Source organism: Haliotis cracherodii, unplaced genomic scaffold (assembly GCF_022045235.1).
Source record: "Haliotis cracherodii isolate W230 unplaced genomic scaffold, xgHalCrac1.p SCAF_13, whole genome shotgun sequence".
Classification (NCBI taxonomy): Eukaryota; Metazoa; Mollusca; class Gastropoda; order Lepetellida; family Haliotidae; genus Haliotis; species Haliotis cracherodii.
In genome coordinates this window covers 35,919,375-35,939,681 of record NW_027266268.1, presented here as the reverse complement: position 1 = coordinate 35,939,681, position 20,307 = coordinate 35,919,375, and the positions used below count along the sequence as shown (strand labels likewise).

At 43.3% G+C, this 20,307-nt stretch overlaps 2 protein-coding genes and 1 pseudogene across 2 annotated transcripts; all 3 read right to left on the bottom strand.

Moving 5' to 3' along the window:
* Positions 1–1,730: 1,730 nt before the first annotated feature.
* On the bottom strand, positions 1,731–5,240 carry LOC139459890 (uncharacterized). The gene is made up of 2 exons (XM_071241607.1): positions 3,978–5,240; positions 1,731–2,561 (listed from the first exon to the last, which is right to left on the bottom strand). Exons 1-2 carry the CDS (start codon positions 5,230–5,232, stop codon positions 2,017–2,019), a joined length of 1,800 nt encoding a protein of 599 aa, XP_071097708.1. The 5' UTR covers positions 5,233–5,240; the 3' UTR covers positions 1,731–2,016.
* Positions 5,241–5,430: 190 nt separating this feature from the next.
* On the bottom strand, positions 5,431–6,659 carry LOC139459891 (uncharacterized; annotated as a pseudogene).
* A 4,433-nt stretch (positions 6,660–11,092) lies between these two features.
* LOC139459266 (histidine N-acetyltransferase-like) lies at positions 11,093–17,347 on the bottom strand. Its single transcript, XM_071240715.1, has 3 exons — positions 17,186–17,347; positions 13,657–13,890; positions 11,093–11,620 (listed from the first exon to the last, which is right to left on the bottom strand). The coding sequence occupies exons 1-3, from the start codon at positions 17,345–17,347 to the stop codon at positions 11,093–11,095; spliced, it is 924 nt and encodes a 307-aa protein (XP_071096816.1).
* Between the last annotated feature and the right edge of the window lie 2,960 nt (positions 17,348–20,307).

Below are 20,307 nucleotides of genomic sequence, written 5' to 3'. Positions count from 1 at the left end.
CTTAAGGATGAAGAGTGAACGCTTCAATCGCTAGGCTACCCCACCACCAAAAATTCCCATATGATAAAGTCATCATGGTTATTGTTCAACTAGTTAAAGTGAAAATGAAAATGTTCATACCCTTAAAATGTCTCATCTTCCACTTCACGATGATCACGGATGCAAAACTTCCCTGTTCTTGATTCTTCAAATCTAAAAAAAATGTTGAGGCAAGTAATCATTCTCACAGAGTAAAGTGAGGATATGAAATAAGACAATGAGTCACATTAGCATACAGAGTATCCAGTTAAAGTAAAATATATTTCTACATCATATACATAAGCAAATACTAACATATGATAGACAGGCTACTTGTCCTATAAAAATAAAATCACACATTTACTTACACGTAGGCTCTAAAAGTTAATGTGTGACAAGGGAGTGGCTTACAGGTGGTAAATGACTTCAATATGTGATCACTGTAATATTCACATATTCCTTACCTGAATACATGTATGTCACTTCAGCTGCCAGCATGGACTCAACTGCAATCTCAATATTTGGCCATTTTTTAAGGGTTGTGAAACATTTCTGCTGTAGGAATATCAGGTCCGCTCGGATATCCCTCTGCCACAGTGCTTTATTGCTGGCACGCTAGGCAAACACATGTTCCATACTACTGTCAAATTCCCCGCTGCTCCAAATATGGCCATCGATGAACTGTATTCGGCAAACCTCGCCCTTTTCCGTAACTGCTGCAGAAATGATCGATCGTGTTCAGTGTCTAAGCTGGTCCCGTCTCTAATATCACAATATAGCTTGGCGCAACTTGACGACGCGCATAGGGAGCCGTGAACCAGCTTAGTTCATTGTCGTGTTAACCCGGAACAAGCCATTTTACCCATAACCCCCCTACGGTCCAGGGCGCCATTTGAAACGCTGACTAACGCTTGAAAAGGTAAACGATTATGGCTAACCCTTGCCCAAAGCAACCTATCCCCAAGGATAAAAAAAGTTTAAGGGTCGTATTGGATTTGTGGTCAAAACAGGTGATACAAATAAGATCCGCTTTTGATAGATAATGATGAAAATTAAAATTGTTAATAAGTACAAATATCTCGGAACGATTATATTAACAACTTTCCTGGGATGCTAACACAGACGATAATGTACAATAATGGCCAACAAAGACTTTATTTTCTTTGACGCTTAAGATATTTTAATAATGATTACACTCTTATGTCCTTGTTTTGTATAAGCTTCATAACTCATTATCCCGCGATATGCCAAGGAGAGGCACGGGCCACCGAGCCGTTGGTGCCCGTGCCTGTAATAAAACAGAAGATGAGATTGGGTTAAATGGCCGAGGGTGTGCAGGTACTAGTGGGCTACTTAGCTGCTAATTGTATATACCAAAAATGCTACCGTTGCCATGGCCACGCGCGTGGCCGACGGCGATTGCAGCTAGCGCTGCTGGCCTGAGACTGCTACCGCTGTCCGGCCCCCACGGTAGCATATTTAAACGCTACCATTGCTTGGCAACTCCCACGTTGCCAAAAGCAGCTCCACGCTGCTGGCCTAAGTCAGACTGCCGCTGCCCGGCCCCAGGTAGCCGGCCAAAGCAGATCACACTGCCCGGCCCCATTAGCAAAACCATTGTGCGGCTCCAGCCGCGGACCCAACTGTCAGCTACCGCTTGACAAGACGACTTCCGCCGCCGGGCCCATATACGTGGCAACTGTTTGCCCCAACGTATGTTATTCTACGATTCCCCGGCTGAAAAGTCGGGAAAGACAAGGTTCCCACTGAGAAGCAGGTAACCCCGGAAAGGTTCCCGCTGAAAAGCAGGTAGCCTTAAGCACGAGTATTAATTTGGAAGCAAGTTAATTTGTTACTAGCAGTGTAGCCCACAAGAACCCCGCCACAAAGCACCAGAGTGCTACCCCACACCCACGGCCACGCGATACGCGGAGATAGCATTGTTGCCCGGCTTGCTTATGCACTGAAAGGAAACACTAACCTGTGGAGATAATATCCTTACTGGCGCAAAACGAGCGCCAGGGCATGCAATAAATTGTCCGTAAACACACACAGTCCTTTGTCACTGAGGTGGACGCCCTCCCAGGCGTACCATGTCTTGTCAGATGCCAGGATCTGGGGATGTGGCACTGTTGTACCGCCGAGCTCTTTGACTCGGTTGGTCAGTCGGCGGTTGATATTCTTCCGCATCCCCTCGATCTTTCGTGGATCCCTGGCATCGTGCCAGTAGCGCCTGGGCAGCATTGAGGATACGATGATCTTGGTGTCAGGAAGCTGGAGTTGTATCCGAAGGATTGATGCCACCATGTCAAGGTAGAGTTGGCTGCCTTTGACCGAGCACAGGTCGTTGGAGCCCAGGTGAATGATGAGGGCTCTGGGGCTGCGCCGTGTCGCCTTGACCTGTGCATCCAGAATGGTGTCCAGCTCCTTCCACCTCATCCCCCCTCGTGCCAGCCATAGCATCCTCGGTTGGTTCGGGCTGGTGCCCTTCAGGAGCAAGTACTGCCGTGCCCTGGCCATGTAGCTGGATCCCACCATCCAAACTGTAAACAATAAGAAGTGTAGTAAGTACCATGAAAGACTATTTGATTTAATTGTGCAACATTGAATTTGTTGGTAGGCGTATGTAAGCATTGTAGCAATCTGATTTCCACCTGCCGTATTGTTGTATGAGGTGTTCAGGCACCCCGTTCATGGCTGCTGATGTGGCTGCCCCAATGCGGAAGGAGTGCGAAGAATAGCAGGCCGTGTTTATGTTGCTGTGTGCTAAGGCCTTTTTTAGGAGTGCCTGGAATTGGTACCTTGTAACGGGGGAATGGTCAAAGTGGACGAATGCATGTTGTGGGCCGGAGGGGCGCGCCTCCAGGTAGTGCTTGATGGCGACTACCGGACATAGCGGATTACCTGGTATAGGTGACATTGTAACTGTTGTCCCCATCCTGTACTGATCAGACTTTGAGTGTGGTAAATGGATTGAAAGCTGCTGGGGGTTGCCCGAGAAGCTTAAATTCTGGATGGCGCAACCTGTTTTTGAGGGTCCAGTTTGGACGAGTTCGCTAACCCTAAAGAAACCGAAGAAGGCTGTGCAGTAGACTGCCTTGAACAGCCTGGCTTCATATGCTGATGAGCATACGTGAGGCAGATTGTTGGTTACTACCTGCAGCAGATCTGCAGTGATCGGTTTTCTGGTGTCTGGTCGGCCCGCTGATTTGTGTAAGCCGGTTACAATCTTGCCTATCAGGAAATGGTTTGTACAGTCGGTGAGCCCGTGGAATTTGTGGTGTGAAGACAGCGCTGCAATGTAAGTCTTGACTGTGTTAGGGGAGTGGTGAGTGACTGACAGATAAGCAATAAAGTTTATGACCTGATCCAGCGGAACTGGCCACACCTCTTGTAGCTGGTGTGCGGACCGGAACTGGTGCAAGGCATTGATGCCTGTTTGGTAAGTGGCCCATGTATTAGTAGACAGAGATTGTTGTAGGAGTCTGCCGGCTTCCTGCCTCAGATCAGCCATATGTTGCACGGGATAGGTGTGGGGTTCTGGTCCGCGGCTGGTGCTGCCTCTCGGAAGCGTTTGAGCTGAAACCTCGAGAGAGCATCGGCAATAGTGTTAGCAGTGGAACATACATACTTTGCCTTAAACATAATATTATATCGGAGACACTGCAGGATTAGGCGACGGAGTAGGCTCATCACTCTGGGGGCCTTGGTTGACTGCTTGTTGATTATTGTTACGACGGCTTGGTTGTCGCAGTAAAAGAGGACCTTTTTGTTTGCGAGTTGCTTGCCCCAGATTTGGATGGCCAGTGTGATGGGGAACAGCTCCAGGAGCGTCAAGTCCCGTGTAGTTCCATCCGTCACCCACCGGGGTGGCCATGCGCCGTTAAACCATTTGCCCTGCATGTAGGCCCCAAAGCCGGCGCCACCCGCTGCGTTTGAAAACAGCTGGAGGAAATCGCTGTCCACCCATAGTTGGTCCTGAAACACTGAAATGCCGTTATAACTCGTAAGAAATGTTAACCACATTTGTAGGTCTTCCTTGACCCAGCTGGTAATCCTAATGTGGTGAAATGGTTGCTTACCTTTGCTAAGCAGATCGATTAGCCTGCGGCTGAATGCCCTTGCCATTGGTATAGCCCTGCACATAAAGTTAAGCTTGCCTATGAGGGACTGAAGGGCCCTTTTTGTGACCTTGATGTTACCTGTTGACAGGATGTCTTGGATTTCCCTTGTTGCCTCCTTGATCTTGGGCTCTGGGATTCTGATCTGCATTGCAATGGTGTCGATTTTCAGCCCTAGGAATGTCAGTTTGGTTGTGGGGCCCACCGTCTTGTCGTGCGCAATAGGAACCCCAAGCTGTTCAAGTGTATTCACGCATCCGTTGAGGTTGTCTGAGCAGTGGCTGGTGCCTGCTGTGCCCCCCGTTAGGAAGTCATCCAGGTAATGCATGACCGGACACGTTGGAAGATGCGATTGCATGCACCATTGCAAGAAGGTACTAAACGTTTCAAATATGGCGCAAGATATGGAGCAGCCAAATGGTAAGCATTTATCGAAATAGAACTCACCTTCGAATCTGATGCCTAGCAGCTCGAAATCGGATGGGTGGACTGGTATAATTCTAAAGGCCGACTGAATGTCGAATTTTGCTAGTAATGCTCCCTTTCCCAGTTGTTGCACCATCTGGGTAGCTTCATCAAATCTGGCGTACACAACGGAGCAGGCCTCTGTGTCTATGAAGTCATTTATAGATTTACCCCTGGGATAGGATAGATGGTGAATTAGACGGAATTCCTCCGCATGCTTACCCAGGTGCTGACCATATCCTGGCTGCTTCTTGGGCACCAGGCCTATTGGGGATACTTGGAGGTTGTCTAGGGGGGTGTCCTTGAAGGGGCCCGCCATCCTGCCAAGGTCGACTTCCTTTTGTAGTTTTTGTTTCACGTAGCCTGCCGTATCTTGGTGTGTGGCTGATCGCAAGTTTCGTGCCAGGCGACCCGTGCGGCTTCCCTGGAACTCGAGCTTAAAGCCAAAGCTAAAACCTACCCATAAATAATTTGCATCTCTGTAATTGACCCTAGCATATTGGCGTAACCAGGGTGCCATTTCATTGAGATCCACGGGGGAAGGGGCCATTGAATTTACCTGCCTTGCCGGCTGGTTTTCTGTTAGGAAAGGGCTGATTGGGCTTGTATGGGGTCGGTTGGACCCCATTCCCTCGAAAGCAGGTCCTAGAGCTATGGGAATGTTTGCCACACTTACCGCATTTGTGAGTGTACTTACAGTTGACCCTGCTACAGCCAAATTTATTGAAATCCCAGCATACCTGACTGGCGATGTCCCCCTGTACGCGTGTCATTGCGCCCCGTCCGCCTGATTCTGGTTGTAGTACCGGCTGTGTTACCATGTACTTCAGCCACAACTCCCCGTCGATGTTGTCCCAGCGTCGTGAGGGGTCCCTTGACATTCTGTGTCGGAATTGTTGGTCGTAGGTTGACCAGGCATCCCCCCCGAATCGAAGTGCCGCCGTTCTTATGGTTTCCATGTAGGACAGCAACCCCTGGGTTGTGCGGACCTCGGAGTGCCTACTAACGTAAGTACACATGAAAATGTGGAAAGCTGAAGTCCAGCTTGCCAGGGACAGGCGCTTTGCTTGCTGTTTTATTGGTTTAAAAATTACCTTACCTGAGGAGTCATACGCCATGGTAATCGTACCGTCCTCGTGACTTCCCTCGGTGTTTGGTAGTATTGTGCCGAGGTCAACATACTCGCCACGTCAGATTTTTTCCCTCACCTGTTGTTTGACGTGCGCGTCTATTCCGTCCGCACGGAAGGACAGGGACTCCCCGTATCCAGCGATGTGATTGGCTGGGGCCGCGTCACCGTCGGCCTCGTTGTGCGCATCGGGGATTCTCCCTATGTTGGGCGAAATGGCGGGAGAACTAAAACCAAGCCTTACCTGTTGGCTTGCGCTAACCGGGCCGGGCGCTGAATGTTCCAGCAACTGGAGTATTTTTCCCAGTTGCTCGTTTACCTGGGTAGCCGAGTTGGCAACCTGCGCGGCATTTACAAGCTGCGCCGATTGTACGTTAATTCTGTTGCCACCTTCGATATTTCCGTAATTGGCAGACTCACCATCAGCTGTTGTCTCCTGTACAATGTGTACTCCCGGGGTTTGTCTTCTGGTTGTCCTGGCCTGCTTGGCTCCCCTCACAAGCTTGTGGTTGACGGTTGCTCTTCTCTTGGGAGGCATCACGAAAAGTCGGGGTGGTGAGTTGGTATTCCACAAGCGTAAATTGTCCCGAGGGTGAAGTTCGGGAGTAGAGCGGAATAAATGCGATACGGCGAGTGCTGAAATAGATGGTATTCAAAGCGTAATCGGCGAAACGGTCGCGATTGTGTAAATGCGATACGGCGAGTGTTGGAATAGATGGTATTCAAAGCGTAATCGGCGAAACGTTCGCGACTGGGTACAAAGGAAACGTAAAATGGGAAAGCGATTAGATACAGTGACACACGTGTGTACTTGGGGAAGGGCTGCTCGCGAATGACGGACTAACAAAGGGCGGGATGATGCTTGCGCGGGATTATTCCCCGGGCACGGTGCCGAGTGGTGGCCCGGGGTGATTGAGTTACGAGGGGTGATTGGGTTACAGACGTAATTAGCCCATGGTTTTGATACGCGCGATAAAGTCATTTAGTAGTTAGTACTAAATGTAAATAATTCAAATGGAATGACTTTGACCTTGGCGAGGATCTTTTTGCAACAAGTGATTCCCTATGTAAAGTTTGTGTTGAATGACCCTGGCTTTGTTGTCGAATAATTGTTTGACAGTTGTTAAATATGGGGTTAAGTTTTATCTCTGAATGTTTGGCATGAAATATTTTAATAAGGACCGTTCTTAGTTGGAATCTCAACTGGGGTCTTTTCAATTGAATCCAATGTTCAACATGTACAGTTTGGACATTTCTGTAATGTGAATGCTTCTTATGTTTGCAGAATGTCTGGATGAATGAATGAGTGAGAAGCAATGAAGAACAAGAGAAGAGTAGCAGTGAGTGGTAAATATTTGAAATTATTCTGTTTGGTTCATCATGTTCATGTAGCTATTCTGCAAATATTTCTTCAGTTTGCTTGTTCTTTATCACCGTGTTGGCATGGGTAGCCCAATTATCTAAGGCACCATAACTTGCTATGCATAGTTGCATCCCTTGGGCTTGACAGAAACCGATGGTCGTGGGATTGAATCCAGGTTCGCCCCGATTAATGTTTCTGGGTTTGTTAGCATCATACACTTGCTTGTGGGTTTCATCAAAGTGGTAAACATCTAAGACCTGCATCACTTCGGGCTTTCTTCCCACATCAAGCTAACACGCCGTGATATAACTGGAATACTGTTCAATGTGGCGTTAAACCCAACTCACTCATTTAACACCACATACAGCAATAGTTCGGTTATATGACAAACCAGTGATTAATGTTATGAACTTGATTCAGACACACCGATGATGACTGTTATGGACAATATCCCACGTCATTGGGGTACGATTACGAGCGATCAATTAGCCCACTTACTACCTCATTTATTACTTTTGCTTTTTAAGAGATGTCAGTTAATGATTGTTTCAACTCATCAACATGGAAAAATATATATCTCAAATGTTTGGTATATAACAAGACTCATATATGATAAAATTAGTGAAGTAAGTCTGTATCTGTAAGTACATGTTGCAACAATTCTTTTTCATTGCTACAATCTTTATACATAATTCTGCAGAAACTGAAGTCCAGCTTGAGATCCCTGGATGAGTACTCCAGGTTGACAGTCTGGAAGGACCCCTCCAGATTTCAGAAGTGATTGTCAGACAGCGATGAGGAGAGTCCTGTTATTTCAATGGAGGCCGACCGAGAAGTTGTATGCCAAGTGGCACTGGGACACACTCACAAAGGCTGTTCTGGCTTATGTGAGAAGACCAACCAATGACAAGTCGGTGTGGGACCCTTCAAGGACGTTGAAGAAATTGGCCATGTGGTAATCATTTGAAAGGAATGATGAATGGTACTTATTGTCTATAAATGTGGCCCCAAACACCGAAACGAATGTTCCCAATTCTACTAACACAATGCAACAGGGATAGCGCCCATCTGGCCTCCCCTCATCCTGGTTCCTGTGCTTCCATGGCAATATAGAAGGAAAAGGAGATTTGAGGGCAGGTAACTCTGAACTCGAGCGGACAGTTATCCTGCTCTGTTATGAGAATTGAAGAATAGGAGGAATTTGAACATTGCATTAGGAACCATCATGTGAACACTGTACAATGTGTGATATAAGCATATAAATAAAAACAAATTGATAATTGTTTGTTGTTTATGCTTCATGAGCCAACTGTGTAAGTGGGGATGTTCCAAGATTTTGCCTCAGTTTGATAGCAAGGAATAACATGTGTTTCCTTAGCTCTGGGAAAGTCTGATAACATTTTGTCAATGTCATAGCCATACAAAAAGTTTGCTTTTGGCCAAACTCTTCGTCAGGGCAGGGGTAGTAGTTGGCAAAAGGTCATGCATGACATACATATACTTATTTTTTCTCTAACGTGCCTCTTCCTGCAGAAGTCTAAATAACTCTTATACATTTAGTGGTATATCATTTTCATATTTTTGTCAATGTTACATTGAATTCCATCAAATGACATCATATTTGGTTTATGTGCTGGACAGCTCTTTGAAATGTTTTTGAAAATTTGCCACTGATATTGAAGGTCAAATTCAGTGTCAAGGTCAAACGTGATAACTCATGAAGGGTTGAAGTGTAATATCAAGGCAATAGTGAAGGTCATTCATAAAGTATTTTTTCCATTATCACTAAAATGCCTATTTCTGGAGATATTTGTGAAGCATTATGCATGCAGTATTATATGTTATGTTATTTGAATACTCATGTATGAGCAGTGGTAACAAATCACAGTCACCTAATTTCAATGAGTAGTATAAGCCATATTTTCATTGTTGCATACAATTCTGCCTAGGGCCTTCATAAGTGGTATAAGTAATATGAAGCCCTTTACAATTGTTTCTGAAATAGTCGCAACTGATATTGAAGGTCAAATTAACTTTCAATGTCTTTCAGTAAATATGTTCACAGTAACTGAGGAAGTGCTCTCTGTAGTGCGATGAAATCTGGTACATGTCACCCTCAGAGTGAGACATATTGTGTTCCAAACTTCAATGAAGCTGGTATGTCTAGATATAACAAGTACTTGTACCGTTACACATAATATTATTATCATCTCACCAGGACCAAAGGCCCAAGTGAGCACAGTCGATGACTTTATACTTTCACTCAGAACAAACTTGAAGTCTGAACATGGAATTTATGGATATCATCATACATGTATTAGAACTGATGTGTGTTCATTAAACAGCTTAACATCTAAAGGGAATCATAGATGAAATTGAAAAAAATTGTCTTCTCCAAAAGTACATGCCCATAGATTTTAACTTAAAGGGGATGTTTACAACTAAAATAACACAGAATAGTACTACAGCTATCTGATATGCCCAGGCTAACATTATTTACTGGAAAAAAAGACATCTCGAAAAATTGCATCTGGATATCTTCAGCAATGTTCAATTTTCTTGGTTAGTTTCAAATATATTTTTAGGTGTTTCACACGTAATTAAACAAAATGCACCCCCCAAAATGTGACATTTTCAGAATGAGGTATCCGGTGGGGTATCTGGTGCCGGATCCTTTGACACCAAGATTGAGATATCCGTTGAGGTATCCGGTGCCAGATACCCCGATTCCAGGAGGCATGCATTCCAGTGAGGTGTAGAATGCCGGATACCACGGATCTGGTATCTAGCAAGGTATCCGCCACCGGATACCCGGATGCGTTTCGGGTAAGTGTCCGGAGGTATCTGGAAGTGATCCGGATACCGGAATTTGCTTTTTTTTTTGCGGTGTTCTATCCTAACCAGGGGCATTTCTTGTTTTTCTTCATTTATCATCACCACATTTGTTCAAAGCTTTTACAACGGAATACTTTACCTCTGTGTCGGCATCTTTGAAAAATATCCTACTCTGGAAATATGTGACAAATGCAGGCATCGGATATCTGAAGAGCCATGCCACATGGTGTGCTCACAACTGGGTGGCATGGAAAATGGGAGGTAATTTACTTCTTCCAGGACACTAGTTATCATCTCTATCAAGAACAGGATATTAATTTCGTTTACGGGCACGCACATTATAGCTTGCATTAGGGTTCTACCACAACCTAGGCGAGTCCAACATATGGCACTTAAAAAAGCACAGTTTCCACCATGGACCCGTTTGTTGACGCATACTGGTGAGTTCTCAAAAATATAAAGCCCGATCCCCGCCGTCCACACCAGGGCTCGGGAGCGCGTCAGTCTCATAATCAGTCAAAGAGCAACCTGAGGGTTGTGAGTTCGATCCTCACCCGGGTCATTTTCTATTCTGTTTAGTTATCGTAGAAGTTCCAGTTTGAGACCAATACTGAGTGCAAAGTAAGGGCAGGTTATGCCCACAATTGACAATGTTAGTTCAACATACAGATGGATAACTTAATGTCATTTTTTATAAACAATCTTTAGAAACATTGATGTCAACACAAGTGAAGTTATCCTGATAGATAAAGACGTAATCGTTGTAATAGTTCCTATACCGAGTGACTAAATACAAAGTTGTTTTCGTGATGACAGTGGTGTCGTCACATTGGCCATTTGATAGGAAAGTATTCGCAGGTAATTCATTCGTCTTTTTCACAAACTGCGTCCCAACCACTGGACGAATTGCTTACGTGTATTCACAGGCGATGGTGGAAGCGTCATTGTGATTTGAAAGCTATGACCAATCAGAAAGGAGGCTATGGCATGAGGATCATTATACCAAGCAGAAACATAAGCATTCCGTTCAACGGGTCACCTGCTATCTGGCTTCTCATATGCAATGACATTATCATGATATTATACAAAGTAGAACTATAACCACTCCGCCCTAGTCATCATCTTCACAGTTAGTGTAATTAAACATCTGAAATAGTAAATTCACTTGAAGCTATCTTCGAATACCGTGATACTCTTGGGATGAAAGTCGTAGGGAGGAATATCCATATCTGACAACTGTTTGTCCACAACACTGGCTAAACAAGGATCAACTACTATCATAATTACTATCATTGTATTTTTATCTGTTATGTTTTTGATATACTCGATATGGCGTATGACGTGTTCTTGAAACACCGTGCCATCATTTCCAAAAATGTCTAAACAGTATCTGAGTCCTAATTGACAAGGCACTGGCGTCCCGATGGTGAGGAGCGACACTCTCGTGTTTTCGTTCCTGGAAGCTAGAGCTATGGCACCAGCTGTCAGAATATACCTCACATTTGAGGGTAGAAGACGTAGAGGAACCCAGTCTGTTATCACTCTTCCACTTGGGAATAAGGCTTCACATGCCTTCTTGTCAACAAACAAAGACGTCATTTCCGCCGAATCAAACGTCTCAAGAATTGCATCCAAAGGCTGCCCAGGGACTTTCATTCGTTCCAGCTTTAAATGATAATTCAGGACCGACTGAAATTATGAACATGTGATATATAAAACACGACAGGGACCAAATGAAATTGGACTATATTTTATGAATGCATACATAGTACGCACGCTAAAGGAATACCAGGGCTGGTCAAAATGTTCTAAGCCTGACTAACTTTCACCTATGAGCCATAACAAAGGTCATTGCAGTGTATTTGAGTCTGTTGAAGCCGTTTGTATATTATTGACAGCCAGGTGGACGTGATAGGGGTCCAAATGGACAAAGAAATTGAAAGGAACGAGTACCGAGCAAAGAAAAGTACTACCCAAGATATTCATGACCGCATGTCACAAGTGTATGGGGATAGGTGTCCTAGCTATTCCACTATTAAACGTTGGGCAGCTATGTGTATGGCTGGCAGAACAAACCTTGATGATGACCCTAGGTCTCGACGTCCCTCAACTTCCATCAATGAAGACTGAATCAAGGAGAAACTTATACTGTCAGATAGACGTATTATCATTACTGAACTTGAGGGAGACACAGGTTCAAGCCATGGATCCATTGAAACTGTTTTTCATGAATATTTACAGATAAATCAGATATCTGCTTGTTGTGTGCCAACGTTCCTATATTCTGATCCTAAATCACTGACATTGCCAGAGAACATTTAGAGCTAATTGAGGGGGATTTCGTCAATTTCTAAAAGAGATCAGTGACGGGTGCTGGAACATTGGTCTTCCACTTTTATCCCAAGTCAAAACGTCAATCCATGGAATGGCACCATTCCATTTCTCCGGCACCAAAGAAATTCAAGTCTTCAAGATCTGTGAAGAAAATTATGGCCACTGTATTCTGGGATGCAAAGGGTGTGACCCTTGTTGATTACTAAGAAAGTATAAAGACTGGCGCCTACTTTGTTGATTTGAGTCATCGCCTGTGAGATTCTTTGAACGAAAAGCGGCGAGGAATGCTGAATGCTGGAGTTTTATGTATTCATGACTTCTCACACCTCTCGACTTGCAAAGGCTGCTGTGCTACAATGTGTGTTCGAGGAGCTTTTTCACCCTCCATACTCGCCAGTCCGGGTTCCAAGTGATTTCCTTTACTGAAAGAACACCTTCGTGGAAAGCGCTGTGACCACAATGATGACCTCAAAGCTGCCGGGAAGGGCTTTTCAGGGTAGTTTCAGAAAACTCCTTCCTGACTGGAATTGAAAAGCTTCACTATCGATATGAGAAGTGTATTGAAAATTAGGGAGATGATGTGGTAAATTAAAATTAAAAACACTTTCACAGTTGTTGGTTTTGTTTGCTAGGCTTAGAACTTTTTGACGCGGCCTCGTATATATATATATATATATATATAATATATATATATATCAGATTTGGTTATTCCAGTAAAATCAAATATGTGAATGTGAACAAGAATGAAATACTCATATCCCCCGCCAATATGATATGTCCACTTGTGTGGAGCACTACCACCGTTTTCAGTCTAAGTCAAAGTTGTTTCAAAGAACTCTGTACAATTTCGAATGTGTCATAAGGATGTGTTCCTGAATCACTATTAAACTCTGAACAATGTATTGATATTAATCAATCTTAATGTTTACTCTCTCACAAAGTTCTATCGTGTGACACGCTAAACTAGGCCGACACATGCGTGTTTTTCTAAAATTGTGTGAAACAAATAATGGGGGAGGAATGTGCAGCTGAACAAACATGTTCACTGTCAAATAGTCATGATACCAGGTGCTTGCAAAAAGTGGGGGTATCCTGCCCCACCGGAGGCACCCGTCACACACAAATGCAAAGGCCCCAAAAGACTGTAACTACCTTCTATCCTTCCAGAGTCTCGGGTGGGCATATTAACAAAGTTGTGTTCCTTGTATGCAAGGATCCGCTGTCTGAACGTCTAAGACCTAAGGCCTAATTCATCATTTACTTTCGAGAACTAGAGAGTTTTATTTTATTTAAGGAAGATTCCAAACGTATTGTTTTTTATAGGTGAATACGTCCAGTGAGGTTAAATGAGAAACCTTACAACCTAAGCCAACCAACATGGATTGTGTTACCTTTTGGACGAGCTGGGTATGGTTGTTTTCAAGGTTGAGTCTCTTGGATTCGTAGGTGACACCATGTACGACCATGGCTTCATACTGGATGGATTCTATGTTTTTATGATCCTCACACGCGTAATGCAGCAGTTTACCATATAGGCCCTTCCCACGGAACCCACTCTTGATCCTGCTGGCTCTCACGAAGAACGTTATGCCATCGTCAAGCCGGTAAATGCTTGTGAATCCAATCTGTGGAATCAGAAGATTCTTAAAATCGTGTATCATTTATCTGAAAATGTGACTTAATATTCATGGAAACTGTATTATATGAACCACGGGACATTTTTTATGGGGGATAAAATGAAATAAACAAGAAGTGGTTATTCGATGGTGATGTATTTGATACAGGTGTCTTAGATTAGAGTGAGTGAGTGAGTGAATATTGCTTAACGCCGCATCAGCAGTTTTGCAGCTATTCGCGGCGAGTCTTAGATTAGAGCTTTGCGTTTTAAAATTGCTGTGTTTCGGCTCCTGTTTTCAGTTAACGTTTTGATAACAGTGAGTGAGTGAGTATGGTTTTACGCCGCGATTAGCAATATTCCAGCAATATCACGGCTGGGGACACCATAAATTGGCTTCCGACATTGTACCCATGTTTTGATAACAAGGAAGATAGTTCTGTAAATGTACAACTTCTTTGTGGGATGTTTCGGTGTAGATACTGACACCGTTATCAAGAAGTGATGTGACTACATTTTAGGCACGTTTGGTTGAACATATTCTCACAAAAATAAGAAACATCAATGCCAGAGAATAATCAGTCTACGAAATAGATTCCACTGCGCGTAAAAGGCGAAATAGCGGTGACAATGACGTCAATGTATATCTAACAAATAAATATTTATGTGGCATCCTCCAGCATCGCGACGGCTGGTCGCGTTATATGTCTTTTTTGGTCTTTTTTTAATCTGTGTGTGTCTTTGGCAAAACCTCTCTTGTCACTCTCCCCATACTCTCTAAACTCGAGAAAAGTTTCTGAAACATTCAACTTGTCCCTCGTATGGTGACGCAATATTGTCAACAATGTAATTGTGAATTTCGCGAAAATTCTCTATCATACATATAGAAATGATTATATACAAAATCAGCTATAACAAAAAAGGCGCTTTACGTAACGAACGGTCTCGGTTGACGAGTTAAGTGAGAAATTTACAGTTTAAAACGGAATATTGTCAAGAGAATATTTTGCCTTGTCGGTGTGGAACTAACGTACAAATAACGTCAACACTTTGTGAACGGACCAGACACTTACGATAAAGGAAGACAATTTGAGGGGAGGTCACTCTTGTATGACAATAGTTCTGTCAAAGTCTTATGTTTATAGCAGTGAAATATCAATTTATTGTTATGTCCACTACAATGAAAATATCACTTTTCTCAACTTCGGAAAACTCAGTCTTTCATACTCAACTATATAAAAAAACACTCTTTTCAATTTCATAACTCACAATACATTTCTGTCACTTAAATGAATTTATACCTCAAATAATCTTAGTCCCAAAACCAATTAGATTCCAATCTCGACCTAAACCCCCAGTTTCCTGTGATGAGTGAACTCATATATTGATTCCCCTCGAATAATTGCGTGCAGAGAAAAGGAATGAAATAAAAGAGCAAACGCTTACATAATGGTGGGACTAAACAAACGTCTTCAAACCAAGAATCAGTTACAATTTCGCCATCAAAACAGACAAGTTCAACTAAAGCGTAGGTATATGATAAAAATTGATGATAATACAATATAAAGCTTAATTATTGATCAATTTACGACACTTTTGCCTTAAAAAGTGTAAATGTGTAATATCCATGAAACGACATAGGTGAAATTTGTTAATTGTAGCAAAGAGCACTGTTTATTGTGATTTCCCTGGCTGAAATTGAAATTTTTCCTACATTTTGACAGTCTCTGTTCTCAAGTTCCAGAACATTGTACTGTCTTCCACCTAGCGGTTATAACTAGTCTTCTCATACTTGACTAACGACTAATTATCACACGTACGAACCTCCCGATGCTATCGGCCAAGGTAATACACTTAGACTGAATTATGTTCACTGTGGTGAAACATTTTACTGCCAGGTTACAATGACTTACGTGGCCAGTCCTGTTGAATTTCACAACACGACATCTACATTGTGCAATGTTATTGATTTGGACATTGGTTAACATATTTATCACTGTCTCATAACAATGCTTATGTTCCATCTGCATGATTACTGAAATTTATCATCCAAAACTGGCTCCCACCGGAGATATCGCTTGGGTGACATCAAGCGATATCTACACTGTAGACACTACACGTGTCTACACTGTAGATATCGTTGCAATGAAATTGCATCACAATTGGTTACCATGACGTCACAATCAAATGACATCACTAATGGCTCTGCTACTGAAGCTGTTAGCAGTACTTTGTACACTTAAGACACTGCTTATTTCTGTCTACAAACTGAAAAAAATTATTTTGGATGTCTTTTGATAGCAAATACTTGTTGATAAAAGTGGGAATTGTTGGAGTTTTTCCACTTTGATCAACTTGTGTTGATATATTTGTTATCAAGAGACACGGGGGTGAGGTTCTCTATTTGTATCACCTTCGATTATAAAGAGGCAGCTGTGATCCTGATGATCACATAGTGTGTGTGTGAGCTTATTACCCCCTCGTTTACATAACCTCACACTATGACACTATCAGCCATGTTGGAGGCTTCCACTGATCTGACTGTTGTCAAATTCAAAAGAAATGTCTGGGTCAAGACATTAATACTACCCCACTGTGTTGCAAGACGATTATATTTCTTAAACGTTGTTTTGTTTTATTATAAGCAGCCGAATCTCTGCATTTCATACACATCAGACCTAATTATAAATAAAATACCGTTTCAACAAAATCAGTAAAGGCGGTACCTCGTTACTGGATTTTCTGGATCATTGATTGTCTGACAAGCGTAAGAGGCGACTAACGGGATCGGAGGGTCAGGCTCACTGACTTGGTTGATGCATGTCATCGTATCCCAATTGCGTAGATCGATGCTCATGATGTCAATCACTGTACTGTCTGGTCCAGACTCAATTATTTACAGACCGCCGTCATATAGCTGGAATTTTGCTGAGTGCGGCGTTAAACAACAAACAAACAAACTAATCCGCAGCTCCAGCCAACCAACAAACATTTGCTCTTTTATGCAAATTGTGGGAATTGCGGGTGCTACAGGCAGGGTAGGACATGCGAACCTTTTTCGCAAACACCTACTGTCAACACTGGTTTTCAGTGGTCCATTCATATAATTGGCACCGCTGTTTTGCCTGGTACGTCCCATGCATGTGGAATATGTTTCAGAGATTCGTTTTTTCTCCGGCGTTGGTGTTTTATATTTACCATGACTCGATCCCATGCCGTAATGTAAGCGAGATAATTTTCGACCACGTGTCTATCTATCTCTCTAACTCAATGTAGCTATACAATTATCCCATCATTTTACTTACAATCTCTTCCCCGATAACGTAGACGTAGCCTGTGGCGTTGGGGTCGTCCATGATCGTGTGGTAAACGTGTCGTAGGTAGTCCAAGCCAAAGTAGACGTCACCTATATTCATGACGCCATCAAAGTCTTCAACTGTCGCCTGCCTGATGAGATGGTTGGACATCTGCCTTACGCCGAGGGTTGACAGTGAGACTAATATAATAATACAACAATACACCGACGATACGAATAAACATATAAATATTTTAAGAACTATTGAACAATATGCCATATATACACATGCACAAAAGTTAAGCGCCACCATATTCATAGTCTCTTGATTTCACATGTGGGAATCAGAAATACGAAATATGATGATGTAGGACTGAGTTAGGCTTCCATAGTTTCATGAACCCACATTTGTCCAGATACCACAAGGAAAGCGTGCTTTACGTGTTGCTGCAGTTTCCCTACCCTATAAATAGTGAAATTGAAGTTTCAGACACGTGGTTGCATTTTGCTCCTGTGTGAGATTCCCCTTCCAATAGAAGTTGAAAATAAGCCATGGTGAGGAGAAAGTTAACGAACGCTGAAAGATGGCAAGTGATAGGCATGAAAAATGCTGGCATGTCATGCAGGGCCATTGCAAGACAAATGGGTCGTCATCACAGTGTTATCACTCGTTTGATTGTCAAACATGGTCAAACCAATGATGTCAATGACAGGCATAGGTCTGGTAGGCCAAGAAAGACCTCTAACAGAGAGGATAGACGTCTTTTCAGGATAGTCAGACGACATCCATTTGCCACTCCTACAGATTTAAGACTGCAGTGGATTACCCATCAGAGACTGTTGATTGTCGAATACGTGTTTGGAGGCAACGTAACACTCGTTTTGCACCAAGGATCATCCAGAAGACATTAGCATGTGGCGGGGGCTCTGTCATTTATGGGGTTGTGTTTCTTTCGGCTGCAGACTTCCGCTGGTGACAATTCGTGGAAACCTGAATGGCCAACAATACCAAGATGCCGTTCTTCGTCCAATGGTAGTCCCTCATTTTGACAACCATCCTCTTCAGACAAGACCTGTTTACATGGACGACAATGCTAGACCACACAGATCTCGGGCAGTTTTGGCTTATTTGCGTCAAGAAGCTATTGTTACTCTTCCTTGGCCGGCCTGTAGTCCGGATCTTTATCCGATTGAGCATCTCTGGGACATTCTTAGCCGGAAAAATAAGACATCGTGATCCCCCAGTTCAAAATCTCGCTGGACTTGATGAAGAATGGATCCGTTTGCCTCAGAGAAGCTGTGGTCAATGTCCGTGGATCATACACACGTTACTGACGTTTTTGTCTTGCAATAGACTCTGCACTCCCTAGGGTGTCTATGTGACACCTGATATGGTCTGCTGATATCATGACAGTTACATGACAAAAAAAGTTTTTCAATGTTTTCTTATCCTTCAATTTCTGGTCTTCGGTAAAATTCCTTTCTGCTCATATTCTTTTGGAACACAATAAAACTTGCTTTGGGACAACTTTTGCATCACATGAGGTTTACATATACGGCTTATAACAATCGTACATCTCGTTATAATAGTCATCATTAAGTGCCAAAAGTAACAGCTCACAAATATGGTGGGTGAGTTTAACTTTTGTGCATGTGTGTACCTCGAACTATATGGACACACGAGAATATGCTACATAAAACATATGTACATGTATATCTGAGGTGCCTGGTTAATTTCCCCAAAGGGCCGAGTCTGTGAAGCCCATTTCATGTGTCCATCGTAGTTATAATGCGGGAATAGTGTTAAAAGCGACGTAAACCAATACTCACTCAGTCACTCGTTATGTATACCCGGCTTACACACATATGTCCATCGTACCCCCGAACTTATGGCCACTTTACCCACAGACATATGCCTGCCCTACCCACAAGTATATGTCCGCCCCACCCACAAACACATGGCCGCCCATCTTCCCGAGGGAAGGGAGTTAACGGACTGTAAAGGTCCAGTTTCCACCCTTGTCGAACTAGGCGTTATATTTTGGCTAGACAAAAGAGTCTATGCAGGGTCGCGGAACGAAATTGACATTTAGGTCATAAACAACAAGGCGACTGCCATGCATATTTCGGTCGATTGCAGGATTTGCAGAGCATGTGTGGCGTCAACCGGGCGTTTTTCAATTTGTTTTCATGTTTTTATTGAGGGTGCTCAAGTGATCTGATGCTCTTCACGAAGTAAGACCTATTTATTGCAGAAAAAAGGTCCTGAGTATCGATCAGATCGTCTTGACAGAGCGACGTCATTTTGTTTGAAGCAAATGCAAATGATATGAGAGATGGAATCTAATTGTCAGTAGGAGGAGTGAGTGAGTGAGTGAGTGAATATGGTTTATGCCGCTTTTAGATATATTCCAGCAATATCACGGCGGGGTCACGAGAAATGGGCTTCACACATTGCACCCATGTCGGGGTCAGTAGGAGGAACGTAGAAAGGACATAAGTCATAATCGCCACTTGTGGCGCTACGGTCGAGCCCAGAAATTCCAGCCTAGTTTGGCAAGGGTGGAATCTTAAAAAGTCAGTTAACTCCCTTTCCAATCGTCTGTTCCTTGAAGCATTGGGACTACCTCGCCATATAAGCCGAGAGACAAAGACGAAACATATAAATATAAACCGTAAAAAAATTAATCAAATTGATGAAACTAACACAACTCGCTTCGTCCATGTTTCATTATACGGCTCATTACGGTACAGTGGTAATCACATTTAGCGCGAAGTGCCAGCACAGCGCTCGACGATCAGGATGGATAAAGGAAACAGAAGTGGTTTGTTTGTCACCCAATCGAGCGTGATGGATACAGGTTGAGGAAGTACGAAACAAATGGGTCGTCGCGGATTTCCAAAGATGGCAATGAAGACAAAAAAAATCATTTACAATGTGGATATTCCAAAGAAATTGTTTGAGACAGCATCTATTGGGAATGGGCTCTGAAAACATCGGTATAGCATTAAAATATGTCTTGTTCGAAGCACGAACGCAAGCTTGAAAGCCATATGTAATCCACATTATTTATGTCACATTCGCTCAAATCGGCTGTTCGATGAAAAGGTTCCCACTATGATATGTTTCAA